This window comes from Jatropha curcas, chromosome 4, assembly GCF_041381405.1.
Source record: "Jatropha curcas cultivar XTBG-Jc1 chromosome 4, XTBG_Jcur_1.0, whole genome shotgun sequence".
NCBI lineage: Eukaryota > Viridiplantae > Streptophyta > Magnoliopsida > Malpighiales > Euphorbiaceae > Jatropha > Jatropha curcas.
The window spans coordinates 2,836,262-2,852,392 of NC_143154.1; the positions used below are offsets into that span (position 1 = coordinate 2,836,262).

The 16,131-nt window shown below is 33.5% G+C and overlaps 1 protein-coding gene across 1 annotated transcript; it reads left to right on the forward strand.

Moving 5' to 3' along the window:
* Positions 1-724: 724 nt before the first annotated feature.
* On the forward strand, positions 725-7,366 carry LOC105628529 (putative serine protease EDA2). Its single transcript, XM_012209956.4, has 12 exons — positions 725-1,013; positions 1,174-1,299; positions 1,698-1,853; positions 2,516-2,698; positions 2,916-3,032; positions 3,160-3,213; positions 3,301-3,372; positions 4,580-4,785; positions 4,935-5,029; positions 5,766-5,840; positions 6,776-6,859; positions 7,111-7,366. The coding sequence occupies exons 1-12, from the start codon at positions 852-854 to the stop codon at positions 7,224-7,226; spliced, it is 1,446 nt and encodes a 481-aa protein (XP_012065346.1). The 5' UTR covers positions 725-851; the 3' UTR covers positions 7,227-7,366.
* The last annotated feature ends 8,765 nt before the right edge of the window (positions 7,367-16,131 follow it).

Consider the following 16,131-nt stretch of genomic DNA (forward strand, 5'->3'; position numbering starts at 1 on the left):
AATTCTCATTTTCTTTCGTTATTTTCTCTTTAAATTGCAAAGATTCAAAATATATTAACCTTAAGTAAAATAATCTCATTCAAGCAAAGGTTAAAATTAAACCATCCCACAAAAATTGCGAAACAATCATAAAAAAACTGTAAGTATTCATAAGCTGAGAAGACAGAAGAGGCTAACAAGTTAGCGCAAAAAATTAGAAAATTTGATTTTAAGTTCCTTTTGGAATAATCGTGATTTGTAATAATTGTTTTGTTATGTTGATTCTTATTTGGAAAAAAAAAAAAAAAAAAGTCCTTGAAGATTGGTTAAACCAAACCAGCCTTACAAAATCAAATCAAATCTTAGAAATTGGCGATTCATAGGCAGTGACTCGGTAAGAGAACCCATCCGAACTACAGCGAAAACGAATTTTCACAATGCAATTGTCACTGCTTATGGACCTTCCAATCTCCAAACCGTTACAAAACAAAAAATCAATTTTTTCTGTTTTCTAATTCAGTTATCTTCATTAAAAATCAAATCCAACTGAAACAACTAAATTTATATCTTAATATTCTAAATTAACCGATTTAGTTGACAAATTAAATCAAATTCGATTAATAATCATGTCAATTTAGTTTGGTTTTCTGGTTGAACGGATAGCTGAACCTCCAAACATCATTTTGGTTATTTGATCCATTTATAGAAAATCGAACCGAAACCAGCTGTTCGGTGTTCGGTGGAAAAAAAAAAGTGCTTAAAAAGGCAACGGTCAGTTGAAGAGTAGATCAAGTAACTTGTAGTACGTTTTAAGGAAATTCCCCTTCAAAAGCCACCATTTCTATAAGCAGAGACCACGCAAATTGAGGACGATGAGGCTTTCGATTCTATCGTTCTTGCTTCTCTCGACGGTGACGTATGGTATTCCTGCACCTCGTTTTATGCTTGATGGATTATCTGGAACTGGAAGCAGCAATTTCTTAACCACTGAAGAGCTCTGGTTCAATCAGACTCTAGATCACTATTCTCCATATGTACTTTTCTTTTGCTCTTTTAACCTCACAATTTCGCTAATCAAATTGTGCTTAAACAGATACTTTTGAGTTCATTCAAGTTTGATTACCTGTTTTGTAAATTCTCAAATGGATTTTGGAGATTTGAGTTAATTATTTGGTTGGTTTTGATGTTTCGCAGGATCATCGTCGGTTTTTTCAGAGGTATTATGAATTCCTGGACTATTTCAGAGTTCCAGATGGACCCATATTTTTGAAAATTTGTGGTGAATCTTCATGTTCTGGCATAGCCGATGACTACACCAGTGTAAGTTATTCTAATGTTTTGTTAGCTTCTTTTCAATCTCTGGTTGAGTTTGGTTTGTGTTAAGAAACGGAACAATATGAATTTCATTGCTCACATTTGGCATGTTGTTCATTAATACGTAATGTTGTTATTATTATTTTTAAGCTTAAAGAAATATTGGTTGTTAATATCTAATTGAGTTTCAATTTTTAAAGTTTCGTTAAGATACGATCCAACGAAGCGCAATTTTGTGCGTTTCCACTTTGAAATCTGCTTGTGAGTATAGTTTTGCATTTAAAGAATCTCCAAGTCATGGATTACAGGCATTTGTGATTTGTTGTTAAGAATTTTTTTTTTTTGGTCTCCTTTGAAGTGGGTATAATTGGTAAAGGTAAAATAAATGCTGTGGTTGTACACAGGTTTTGGCTAAAAAGTTTGGAGCAGCTATTGTTTCACTTGAGCATCGATACTATGGTAAAAGCTCGCCCTTCAAAACATCAGAAACAGAGAATTTGAGATATCTTTCATCTAAACAAGCGCTCTTTGACTTGGCTGCCTTTCGTCAGCATTATCAGGCAAGCTGTTTTGTGAATTCCAGATTTTTTTTTTTCCCATTTCAGAGATTTTTTTGTAGGTGAAGTCATAAAGATAATACACAATGAATCCAATAGATACCTGAATCCCCTCTCTCCATCTTAACTTGTATGAACGGAAATCAAGATCAATCCAATGTAGTGAAAAATTGCAGCATCATAATTGTTTTATTACCGCAATTTGCTGCAATTAATGAACAGGTCCTGCAGTTTACTTTGGATCTTTATAGCCATGAGTTACCTTTCTTTCTTTTCTATTGATTTTTTCACAAAAACCTTGAGCACACCTCTCAGACACACTCAGGCACATAAGATGTAAAATTTTTATGTACACAGCTATGTGTGCAGATATCTTTATGCCTATATACAAGTTTTAAGGATGTCCAAATGAAAGCTCAAAATGTAGAGAGTTGGTTGTCTTAGTTCTTTGAGATATTAATTCATTGTATTTACAACTAGGCATCCCTTTTGCAGCCTAAATTTGGCCAGCAGATGTCATAATGGTTTTCCAATATGAGTTGAAGATGATTTATCAATTTCTTTGTTCCTCTTGAGGACCATAGCTATAATTATTATTATTCAATAGTGCAATTTTTCTTCATTTTGGGGCTACTCAAGTTTTCATATTCTTTGATAATACTCAGGAATCCCTAAACCTGAAGCTGAATAGAACAAATCTTGACAATCCTTGGTTTGTTTTTGGGATATCTTACTCTGGAGCTCTCAGTGCATGGTTTCGTCTTAAGTTTCCTCATTTAACATGTGGAAGTCTTGCAAGTTCTGCTGTTGTTCTTGCTGTTTACAATTTCACTGAATTTGATCAGCAGGTAAGCACAATGTTCATTCTGTAACATACATGTCAAATACATCTTAGGCAATGTCCTTCAGCATGCTTGTTCTTTCTTTCTTTATTTTATTTATTTGTTTATTTGATCCTCTGTTGAATGTTTGTGTTTTTCCCCTTTGTTTGCTTCATGAAAATTTTTGTCTGCATCTGCTTTTGTTTTGTGTAAGCCTTTGCTTTCCCTGTCCATGCTTTGCCAGATTGGCAAGTCAGCTGGTGCTGAATGTAAAGCTGCATTACAAGAAATCACTCGACTTGTTGATGAAAGGCTGGCATCAAACAGCAATGCAGTAAAAACATTATTTGAGGCTGCTGAGGTTTGCTTCATCTGTCATCAAACTAATTTATAGTTTGAGAGTCTTAACAATGAGATGAACTACACAGTAGACGGGATTTTATTTGTGCTTCTCAGCTCACATGAGTACATTTTTATCTCTTTTGCAGCTTGAGATTGATGGTGATTTCCTGTATTTCCTGGCAGATGCAGCTGTTACTGCAGTATGCTTTGTTTCTTTTTTTTTTTTTTTTGCTTTGTTGCTTACTATCAAAAATTAGTATTAATCATGTTACTGTCATAATTTGCAGTTTCAATATGGGAATCCAGATAAGCTATGCACTCCTCTTGTTGAAGCAAAGAAGGCTGGAGACGATTTAGTGGTAAGCCTTCCTGTCTTGTCTTGCCATGATCTTTATGTTAAATTACAAAAATTCACCTAACATTTGACAAAATATACACTTGAGACTTTCATACACATGCATATACATATTGATTGGTCCTCCTTCATTACAAGTTCATCACTGTTTAGTCCTTTAATTACAATTTAATCCCCATTTTTAAAATGAAAAAATCTTGTAAGAGTTTACCTTTTCATATATGCACTTTAGTCCAGAGGGATTAAAGTGTATGAAAGTTCAAGATGTTGCTTCATTTAAAACCTTAGGGAGTAAAAAATTATTTATTTAGTAAAAAAAAAAAGATTAAAATGTCTAGTCTTTTAGCAGAAGGATTAAAGTGTGACAAATTTGGAAAGTTAATTAGCATAAAATTCCATTCGAGAAATGTGATCACCTAAATATATATTTCACAAAAATGTTAGGATCTTTTTTTTAAAAAGAAAATTACATGATTCTTGAAAATGTGATTGAGATCGATTCTTCAGAGAACTTTAATTTTTTTCCCTGTTATTTGTTCAATCACAATTGAACCATCTACGTTATCTTGCATATTCCTCTGTGATAGAAGTCGAGAACTTTATTAATTTTGGTACTTTGGGGTTGGGGGGGAGGGGGGCGGTGGTGTGCAGTGTGTGCATGCATAAGGCATATTCTTACTAACAACTAAATGATTGATTAGACTACTTATTGTTTGACACTTCGTTGGCCTTCCGGGGAAACGAATGATTCTTGCTGGACAAATAGTCGAGTACGGTCCTTCATTCATTCTTTGTATGTGATCTTTGCATCTTTGGATATATAAAATGCTGCAGAAGTCACAATTTCCAGCTGAATGTTACCTTGGCATTAAATAGTTCCTATGATGTTGATTCCAATGCTAGAAGTGGATTAATGGGTTTAACAATCTTACAAAAACTTCACCCACCAGAATTATTCTCCTTGATATTGATTGCCTTTGATGATTGGCTAAGAAATGAAGGACTGAGGTGGGGTTAGGATTCGTCTATATATATATATATATAGATATACATATATTGTGCTGACTATACAATTTTCAATGGCAACTATGATTGTTTTCCCTTTCCCATTGACAGGCAATAAAATCAATTTATTGGTGAATATGGTGCCATCTTTCCTTGGTTGTTTAACATGCTTCTAATGGAAAATCAAAATAACATTTTTATTGCAGGAAGCTTATGCCAAATATGTTAAAGAATACTTCGTTACAAGCTTGGGTGTTAGTGTCCAAACATATAATCAAAAATACTTGAAAGGCACTGCTGTTGTTGAAAATTCTTCAGATCGGTTATGGTGGTTCCAAGTTTGCACTGAAGTTGCATATTTTCAAGTTGCACCCTCAAATGATAGTATTCGCTCCTCAAAAGTTGACACAAGGCATGTTTTCTGATCCACCATGCTTTATATGCCTTATATATGTTAAGACTTTTTATGCTTCCAGAAAATATATAAAATGTCAAACGTGACAATGTTGTTTTAATATGGTCTTGTCGTCTGTCTGCAAATTCACCACTCTTATGTTGCAGATACCATTTGGATTTGTGCAAGAATGTCTTCGGGGAGGGCATCTATCCTGAAGTTGATGTAACAAATTTATACTATGGTGGCACAAAGATTGCAGGTCCAAATATATAGATAGTTACTCTTTTATTTTGTTGAGTTGCCTTTTTTGTCTCCTTACATGTGTGTCTCTACTTGTACCATTCATTATATACATTAGTCTTACAAATGTCTACCCTGTTGGATTGCTTATCATGCAACTTTCTCCCCCCTTTGCTGATGTCCTTATTTTAAGAGCAATCGTTTGACATTTGAAACCAAATATCCTGTCTGTTGCTCACAATGCATCACAAAGGAACTGCATAAACCATAGATAGAAGATTCTTTATGACTTGCCTACTGTTTAATTGTTTCACCTGAAATTCTAGTTTTAGTTAATCTTTTGATATTTTAATTGTCCTTGCAATAACTTCTAACACCACGAAGTAGGGTTTTGGTGGTCAAATTGGGGACTGATTTTGGGCCAGCGTCATCAGTAAAATTTCTCATTTCTGCTTTCGAAGTGATTTTGTATGAAAAAGATGGAGTATGGATAGTAAATCCCGGAGTATTTGACCAAGTTTTTGTTTGCAAGAAATAAAGCCTTGGATGCTGGATAATAACTAACGTAAATTATTGAGGAAAAGAGAGTGTTTCTGTCTAGATATAGGCAAGTTTTAGAAGATAATAATTATATAGCATGCATGGACAAAATAATTACATCTAAACATGATGTTGGCCATCTCTATATTGTTGCCTTGACGAAAGCACCATCAAAAACATGCATTTATATGTAGCTTTCTTTTGCTTCTTTGCAGGCTCCAAAATTGTTTTTACCAATGGCTCCCAAGATCCCTGGCGTCATGCATCAAAACAGATCTCATCACCTGACAGTAAGTTTCTAATAACTTATCTGGAAATATGATCCTGGGAAATGAAAAGTGGAACAATTACTTTGATATGGAATTTAAAACATTTATATTATTTTGTTGAACTTAACAAGTTTCCTGACACAGTAGAGCATGTCTAAATGTAAAAAATGCCTTTGTTCAGATTCATTCGTGTTCACCTTGTCATCACATGAAATTTCAGTATGGCCACTGCTTCATAAGTTCATGAAAGGTAGCAATGGGTGCGGATTCATATAGTTGAACAACAGTTTCAACTAATTGAAATTTTTTACCCCTCTGAAATTATAATTGATCCAAAACCAAATCTGTAGAGAAAACCAAATTTCAATTTGGTTTGGTTATTTTGGTAACTGAAATAACCAAACAATTTTAATTAGCTATTATTACTAATAAAATTTATATAATTAGATACTATTATTAAAAATCATTAAATATTGTATATTTTTGGTACAAGGTCATTATAAATATTATATAATTAAAAAAAATTTATATTTATATATCAATTAAACTTCAGTTATTTCAGTCATTTGAGGTAACCAAATGGAAAACTGAATTTTCTATTACCTAATTAACTGAACTTCATGAGTTGGGATTCTGTTATTTAGTTATATCATAATAGTGCATGCCTTAGTTCTTATCATCGTTTTGCCACAAACTTGAATTTTGATTAGATACCCGAGTGTTTGTAGAACACCACCTTAGATTTAGTTATTCTTTCACTATAACTTTTGTTTCATGCTTATCTAATGTTTGTTATGAGAATTACTGCTATTTAAATTTTAGATTAGTTATACCTGATTTATCTGATGGCCACATTATGCAGAACTGCAATGTTAGATTCAAGCAAGACAATAATATTTGCAATATCTGTTTATTTTCGAGAATGTCCATTGATAACTTTCTTTTAAACTTCACAGTGCCCTCCTACATAATCACTTGCCATAATTGTGGGCATGGGACTGATTTGCGAGGTTGTCCGCAATCTCCTTTAAGCCCTGAAGGTAATTTTTTTTGGGTAAACGAAGCAAATGTAGAATTTATGTTGAAATTTTGCATATTGTCATTTATCTTTCAAATGGTTCAAAAAAGATTTGGACCCTAATTCAGCCATAAATTTTATTGTGACGTCATCTTTTTTATCTTTCTTCATAAAATGCAAAAATACAGATATACCCATGGCTTTTTTGTTTTTTACTTTTCCACAGTGATTAATCCCTCTTCAGTCTTCTCTGATAGTTATTGTCTATTTCAGGTAATGCCCAGAACTGCAGTTCTCCAGATGCAGTTCATAAAGTAAGGCAGCAAATTGTTGAACACATAGACTTGTGGCTATCACAGTGCCATTCAAGTGGTAGGAGTTACATATAGTGTCCTATTTAGAGCAACGATGCATAGAGGTTTCTGAATTGGTCAGTTAACTAACCTTTGCTCTCATGTATTAACTTCTCAACCGATGTTAAGTAGCTCATCGATAATAAGGCATTGCGAGTTTGAGTTGTCGTTTTGTATATTCCTCGACTTCCTTATTTTCAGTTATCTTTTATTTTGTTTTGCCCTTTTTCTGTATAATTTAAATGCCAAAAATCTATGGTTTGTAAATATCTCGTTTGTAAATCTAAAAAAATTGAAATCCGTTTGTTTTTAGAGAATAATTTACTTTTGGAAAATGTTTTCCTTAAAAAACTTTTTTTCAAATAACTTATTTTCTAGTGTTTAGTTGCAATATTGAAAATTAAAAAATATTAAAATCTTTAACTCATAAAATCATAAAAATATTATAATAAAAATTTTATTGTTAAATATGAGAAAATGCAAAAAAAAAAGAGGGTAAATTATGCATGTCGTTGATGATCAATGGTGGTGGCCGACAGTGGCTGGTAGTGAATGATGACTGGTAATAGTGATTACTGATAACTAATGAATTAAAAAATATGCGGTTATAATAACTTTGTAATCCGGAAAATGTTTTCTTCTCTTGAGAATGGGAAGTCATTTTTTTTTTTTTAAATGATTTAGTTTTTCTTTGGCAAGGAAGAATTTGTTCGTTCACTTATTTTAATAATGAAAAATTGTAGAAAATATTTTCCTGCAAATTATTTTACAGAAATAAATTATTTGATGAAAATAAACAAAGGTTAAAATAAAAGTAAAAGGACCAGAAAATAACTAATATTTAGATATTATATAAATGATGGTGGTAGTTAAGGATTATGGAAGAGGAGGGATTTAGAGATAGAAGCTGGGTGAGTTCTCCTAGTACCCGAACTGTCCCGATCTGTTTAAAGCAGGTTTTGGATATTAGTTAAATAGGTTTGAGATAGATAAAACATATTGAATTTATTACCCGTTGTGGATTTGGGTTTAATATTTTGGATATTCACTCTGAGCCTTATTTAGATAAACGATTTTGAATAATTAAAACGTTGGTGGTTGGGGTTGGTTTAAAAGTCAATAAAATTGAAAGGTTGGTTTGGTTTATGATTTTGAAGTTAAAATTTTGTTTAAAATTGAATCGAACCAAACATATGTATAATATTGTATTATTGCTTCCTGTGCATTTAGATTAGATTTATTTTTATTTTTATTTTTAACAAGTCATTTACGTTGTACACGTCCGTTGGGTTAAGTTTGGCAACATAAATAATTTAATTTCATTTCTCACACTCAATCTTCACTCCAAAATATAATCTAATGGTAAGTGGATTATAACCTTCCAGTAGATTCAGGGAAATACTCAAAAAATCTTGTGTATCTTACACATAAGTTAAGTATTTTTTTTTTTATTATTGATAAAGATGAGAAGTTATTTTTATATTGTTTTCCTTGTATAAAAATGAGTACTTCTGAACATATCACCAACTGTCAACGGAAATAAACTGAACAATAATATATCAATAGGTTTGGTTGATTTGAGTATCTTCAATTCCTAGTTTGGTTTGATTTAAATTTATATGAACAATCATTACTTGTTTGGTTTATACAAATCCTCCAAACGAACAGAATTGAATTATGAATGCCCCTAATATCGGGTTACCCAAACCCATTTTAAAAAAAATGAAAAATATGATATTTGAAATAGAAAATTAATTTGAATTGTGATAGTGAATCCATTCGTATGCTTTTTTTGGTAGAAACAATGCCTCTTTTATTAGTGTTAGTATTTGTAAACGTGCCTTATGCATTGTTTATATTTGTTCATACTCGTGATTTAATTTTTTTTATATATATGTAATTTTTCTATTAAAATTTTTTAATTAAGAAATATTTGTGTTTTGAATTTTAATATTGAGTTCGAATACTAGTTATCATTATATTATAATTTTATTATATTAAGGCTAAAATTGAGGAGAAACATTAGTCGTTTTATTTAATATCACTAGTATTTTTTGTGACGTGCATTACACGTTGTTAGCATTTGATATTACTCGTTGTTTATATTCATTAATTTATTTTTATATAGTATTAAGTATGGTTATAATTTTTCTCTTATATTCTTTAGATATTTATATAATATTAAGACTTGATTAATAATACTCATATTATAAGCGAATAATATTTTTTTATAAACTAATTTAATATGATAGGACAACATTAAAAGTTAAGTATATTTAATAAAATAATTATAGACGATAATATGAAACTTGATTGAATTCATCTCATTGAATAAGAAGATAACAGATACAAGGGAAGAAGATAACAGATAACAGGTACAAGAGAGGAACAAGAAACAGAGGAAAACAGAGGAAAGTTCCAGTTCTTGAAAAGAAGAAAGAAATAACAAAACACACGCACAACTTGCTACACTAGATGCTCTATATAGTTACAGCTAAACTTTCTCTTTCTTCATTTTTCCGTGCGACACCGTTTTCCCTTTTCTTAATCTTTTTCTTTCTTGTATAATGAAACGACGTCATCTTCAATCCTCTGTTACTAATCATCTTCAATCCCCTGTTACCCCCCCGCAAGCTGGGCCATGGATGTCAGACATGCCCAGTTTGCACATGAGAAACTTAAAACGTGAAGGAGAAAGAGATTTGGTATACAAGTCAGCAAGCTACAGCTCTGTAGAAATAGGCACAAGATGAACAAGGCCAGAATTAACCTTTTCTCGAATGAAATGGCAATCTATCTCTATATGCTTCGATCGCTCATGAAAGGCAGGATTAGCTGTGAGATAAATTGCTGATTGATTATCACAAAAGAGACTGATAGGTGCAAATAAATTATGACCAAGATCAGACATCATATAGCTCAACCATTGAAGCTCACATGTTGTGACAGCAAGAGCTCGATATTCTGCTTCTGAAGAAGATCTGGACACAGTCACTTGCTTCTTTGATTTCCAGCTGATCAAAGAATCTCCCAGGTAAATTGCATAACCTGTTATAGATCGCCTTGTGTCAGGGCATCCAGCCCAATCAAAGTCACTAAAGGCAGTTAGCTTTGGTGCCGAACTAGCTTTATAGAATAAACCATTACCAGGACTAGATTTAACATATCTAAGAATCTTGAGCAATGCCTGATAATGAGTTGTTCTTGGTGCAGAGAGAAATTGGCTCAAGGTATTGACAGCATAAGTAATATCTGGCCTTGTGGTAGTGAGATATAATAGCTGCCCCACTAATTTTCTGTAACTTGTTATATCAGTTAACAAGTCACCATCATCTTTGCTCAATTTGACATTATAATCCATAGGGGAGGAGGAAGGCTTAGCACCTAAAACTCCATACTCAGTTAGGAGCTCTAGTGCATACTTTCTCTGACCTATATGCAATCCTGCCTTTGACCTAGCAATTTCCAATCCAAGAAAGTACCTTAGCTTACCAAGATCTTTTATCTTGAATTTAGCATCCAAAGAAGCTTTGACTAAGCTAATCTCTGAAGAATCATTCCCTGTTAGAACAATATCATCTACATATATCATTAAGGCAGTAAATTGTTCACCTTTCGATTTAGTGAATAGAGAGTGATCTTATTGAGATTGTTGATAGCCGATAGCAACAAGAAAAGTCGTTAACTTATGAAACCATTGTCTACTGGCTTGCTTCAAGCCATATAAACTCTTCTGTAGGTTACAAACTGAACCATCAGGAACCTGTAACCCCAAAGGAGCCTCCATATAAATTTCTTCATGTAAATCACCATGAAGAAAAGCATTATTTACATCAAGTTGCTCTAAAAACCACCCTTTCATTGTAGCTAAAAGCTAAGAGGAGTCTGATAGTTGTAACTTTAGCTACGGGAGAAAAAGTATCAAAGAAGTCCTGGCCCTCAACCTGTGTGTAACCCTTGGCAACTAGTCTAGCCTTATGCCTTCTATAGAACCATCTGACTTCAACTTTGTTTTATACAGCCAATAGGTACCCTATTTGGTGGAAGAGGAACCACAGTCCAGGTATTATTTAAAACCAAGGCTTCAAGCTCCTTATCCATAGCTTCCCTCCATACAAGATGTTTAACAGCTTGTTTATATGTTTTTGGTTCTTGAAGACAAGAAACATTCAGAATAAAATGTTTGTAGGAAGGAGACAACTGAGAATATGTAAGCACTTGGGAAATATAATGTTGTGTAGAAGCAATAGGCATAGTGTGATTATGATATGCTAGATTACAATGGTAATCTTGCAAATATTGAGGGGCTCTCCTTGTCCTTGCGGATCGTCTTAAGCCATCATCTTGCATAAGAGCATTAGCTACATCTGTTGCATTGACTGCATCTGCTGCATGTGATATAGGAACATAATCTGCATCTGCATATGTGTCATTAAGTTGAGGCAATAATGGTTGAAACTGAGTTTCAGAATAAGGGAAAATAGTTTCATAGAAGATAACATTCCTTGAAACCAATAATCCTCTAGTATGCAAATTCAGCATTAAATACCCTTTGGTACCCTCTTTGTAGCCTAAAAACACACACTTTTGAGCTCTTGGCTCTAACTTAGTTCTCCCAGCCTGTAAAGTATTTGCATAACACAAGCTTCCAAAAACCTTTAAGGTTGAAAGATCTGGCAGACTGTGATAAAGCTTTTCATATGGAGAGCATTCCTGCAATAGGGGAGTTGGAATTCTATTAATGAGATAAGTGGCATGTATGACAGCAAAATTCCAAAAAATCTTTGGCAAATTAGCTTGAAACAGAAGACTTCTCGTGACATTGAGTATATGCTGATGTTTTCTTTCGACAACTGCATTTTGCTCTGGGGTTTCTGGACAAGCAGTTTGATGTAAAATACCCTCTGCTACATAATAATCTTTCATCAAGAATTCTGCACCATTATCAGATGCTTTTAACCCTTTTGTCAAACTGTGTTGCTACCATCTTAACAAACTGTTTAACTAAAGGCCTAACTTCACTCTTCTCTTTTAACAGGTAAACCCACAAGAATCTGGTGTGATCATCAACTATAGTCAAGAAATATCTGTGGCCTGTCCAAGAAACAGTACCAACTGGACCCCAGATATCCATATGTAACAGATCAAAAGGAGATTGAGACATAGTTACACTAACAGGAAAAGAAAGCTTCTTCTGCTTTGCCATATGACAAACATCACAAGGTAAATCAGTCTTATTCATATGAATTTCTGGATGTTTAGTACATAAAATGGATAATCTAGTCTTAGGAACATGACCAAATCTAAAATGCCACAAATTGTTATTACTACACTGAGAACTAAACAATGTAGTAGCACCCAGCACTGTTTTATTTTGTCTAACATCAGTAAACTTCTTAGGATCTTCATTTTGCAGCAACTTGTAGAGTCCATGAAACACTTTAGCTATACCAATCATCTTCCAGGTCTTGAAATCCTGGATCAAGCATAGATCATTATAGAGAAAAAGTGAACAATGTAGTTGAGCAATAAGGCTTGTAACTGAGACAAGATTAAAAGCAAATCCAGGTATATACAGCACATCTTTAAGAAGTAAAGCTTCTGAGAAAACAATAGTGCCAGAAAATTGAGCTAATAGGTATTCTCCATTTGGCAACTTTACTCTTATTGGTGAAATTCTTTTAAAGGTTGTAAACAGATCAAGAGACTTGCATATATGGTCTGTAGCTCCACTGTCCAAGATCCACACAAAATTAGATACAGATTTTAATATACCTGATTTCTGTGTTTGAGAAGATATGGAAACTGCTGACTGCAAATCTTTAGCTGCCAGGATGCTATTGACTGCATGTTCTGCATTAATTGTGTTTGTTGTGCCATCTGTTGAATCTTGATTAATGAGTGTCAAAATCTTGTTATATTGATCCAATGTAAAAGAGATAGTTGCTTCAGATGGTTGCTGTCGAGTCTCATTGCTTGCATAGTCAGGCATATTTGTAAAATTATTTTCCTCACCTTGAACAGGAAACACATTAGAATTATGATTATGAAATTCATTTGTATTTTGATAAACTGCATTGACTGCTGCATTTGCAGACTTTGTCACATTTGGTCTGCCTGAATTGTAGCTGTATCTTGGCTTGAATCCTGGAGGATATCCAATTCTCTTATAGCAACTGTCTATAGTATGATTAGTTCCATTGCAGAAAGTACATTTTCTAGTTGTACTAATTTGTACAAGAAACTTTTGTGCTCTAAATGTCTGCTGTGAAGAGCTTCTAGTACCAAAGTTTGGTCTATAAGACCTGTTGAGCATAATCTTTGACTCACATTGTGAACTGTGATTGCTCTGCCTTTCTTGCTGTATTGCCATCGAGAAAACTTTAGTTAAATCAGGAAGAGGATCCATCATTAACACATTAGATTTAACAGACTCAAATCTCTCATTTAAGCCTCTTAAAAATCTTATGACTTGTTCATGCTCAAAATTTCTCCTGTATTGCATAGCTGCTCCACAATTACATACATTTCTACATGTACATGCAACTATTGGTCTAAGAACCAACAACTCATCCCATAGGATCTTAAGCTGTGTGTAAAAATCATTCACAATTGAATCTCCTTGCTTAAGACTCGCAATTTCATCTAATAAATCTGCTATTCTGTAATTATTCCCTTGAGAAAATCTGACTTGTAAATCTCTCCATACTTCTGAGGCATTGTCTATCCATAAGATACTCTGTGCAATGCTAGGAGACATAGCCTTCTGGATCCAAGAAATCACCATTGTATTGCATCTGCTCCAGATATTATACAATTCACTATTCTGATCAACAGGTGCAGATATCGCTCCAGTAATAAAACCTAGCTTATTTTTGGAAGCTAGGGCTATCTTCATAGCTCTGGCCCAAGAATGATAGTTGTAATCATTCAATGGAACTGAAACAAGAACTAAAGCAGGCGTTTCATTTGGATGCAGATAAAAAGGATTAGAAGGATTTGTCAAACAATCATTTAGATTTGCAGCCATTTTAACGAAATTAAGGAAAGAAAGTAAGGATGATAGGATCAAAGGTTAAGAAGAAAAAGATAGAATTGACAATTGATCAAGGAGATCAAAGAAAATAGTAATCGATTGAAAAGAAAGAAAGAAAAAACTCTGAATCAATCAGTAATAAGTTGCCAAAAAAAAAAAAAAAAAAAAAAAAAAAAACAAATCAGAGAAGCAAATGAATAAACCTGCGCAGCATCTGCTCTGATACCATATGAAACTTGATTGAATTCATCTCATTGAATAAGAAGATAACAGATACAAGGGAAGAAGATAACAGATAACAGGTACAAGAAGAAGATAACAGATAACAAGTACAAGAGAGGAACAAGAAACAGAGGAAAACAGAGGAAAGTTCCAGTTCTTGAAAAGAAGAAAGAAATAACAAAACACACGCACAACTTGCTACACTAGATGCTCTATATAGTTACAGCTAAACTTTCTCTCTCTTCATTTTTCCGTGCAACACCGTTTTCCCTTGTCGTAATCTTTTTCTTTCTTGTATAATGAAACGACGTCATCTTCAATCCTCTGTTACTAATCATCTTCAATCCCCTGTTAGATAAAGTGAAAAAATTATTATAATTATAAAATTAAACTTCAAATTTTTGAAAATGATAAGGTTAAACTTTAATTAGCATCTTTCTTTAAAAATACTAAATAATATGATCCTATGTTATTTAATGTTAATTTCAGTTTATGAAAAACATAGATATAGATAAATAGATATAAATAAGAAAAAATTTTAAAATTTTCAAAGTGATATATACATATATAACATGTGAAACAATATTTTTTTATAGATGTTTTTATTTTTTTATTTTTCTAAATAATTTGAAAGTTGAATTGGAATAATATATTAAAATAATATTATTACCCGTGCAATATCTTTCGATGTTGAGGAAACAAGGATGGCGCCTCATTACTCAACCGGATTCTCTTGTAGCTCGCATTTTGAAGCTATATATTTTCCGTCATCTTCCTTTCTGAATTCGGAACTGGGAACGAATCCTAGTTTCTTGTGGAGATCCATTTGGGAGGCCAGAGATGTAATTCGCACATGTGTTTATTGGAGAATTGGTTATGGTTCGCAAGTATCGATTTGGTCTTCTCCTTGGTTGTGTGACTTGACAAATTCCTATGTGACTACTGAACAGCCAGCAAACGGTGAACACTTTCTGGTTTCCAGTTTGATGGTTAATAGAAGGTGGGATGAGTCTGTAATTTCTTCAATTTTTAATGAGCGTGATAAACATTGTATCTTGGCTCTTCCTTTGAGCACAAGACGGGACATTGATACACTAGCTTGGAAGTTTGAACAACTTGGTGATTATACGGTTAAAAGTGCTTATAAGTTGTTGTCATGATGTGATGCTTCAGCTGACCCATATGCAGCAGTTTGGAATAGATTATGGCGGAGTAAGGTTCCGGCAAAAGCCCAGAATTTTTTTTGGCGAGCTTTATGGGATGTGGTTCCGACTCTTCATGTCCTTCAAAGGCGACGAGTTCAGGTCACTGATAATTGCCCGATCTGTCATGGTGCTAGCGAGACCATTATGCATCTGCTGGTACAATGTCCTTTCGCCAGAAGTGTATGGACGTTATCAGATGTTGGTTGGAAGAACCCAGGTGTAACTCAGTTTTCAGATTGGTTCTAATCATTATTTTTGAATGTGACAATGGAACAAGCTTCTCAAATGATAATGATTTGCTGGGCAATTTAGTTTAACCGTAACAAAGTTGTGTGGGAGCGGAAGTTCAAGACTCCTCATCAAGTTTATTTCTTGGCATTGCGTTATCTTCAAGAATGGCGTGATGCTGCTGTTACTGGCAATCTGTAGAATGGAGGTAATGGACAGCGTTCCTGGCAGAAACCTGAGCATGGGTGGC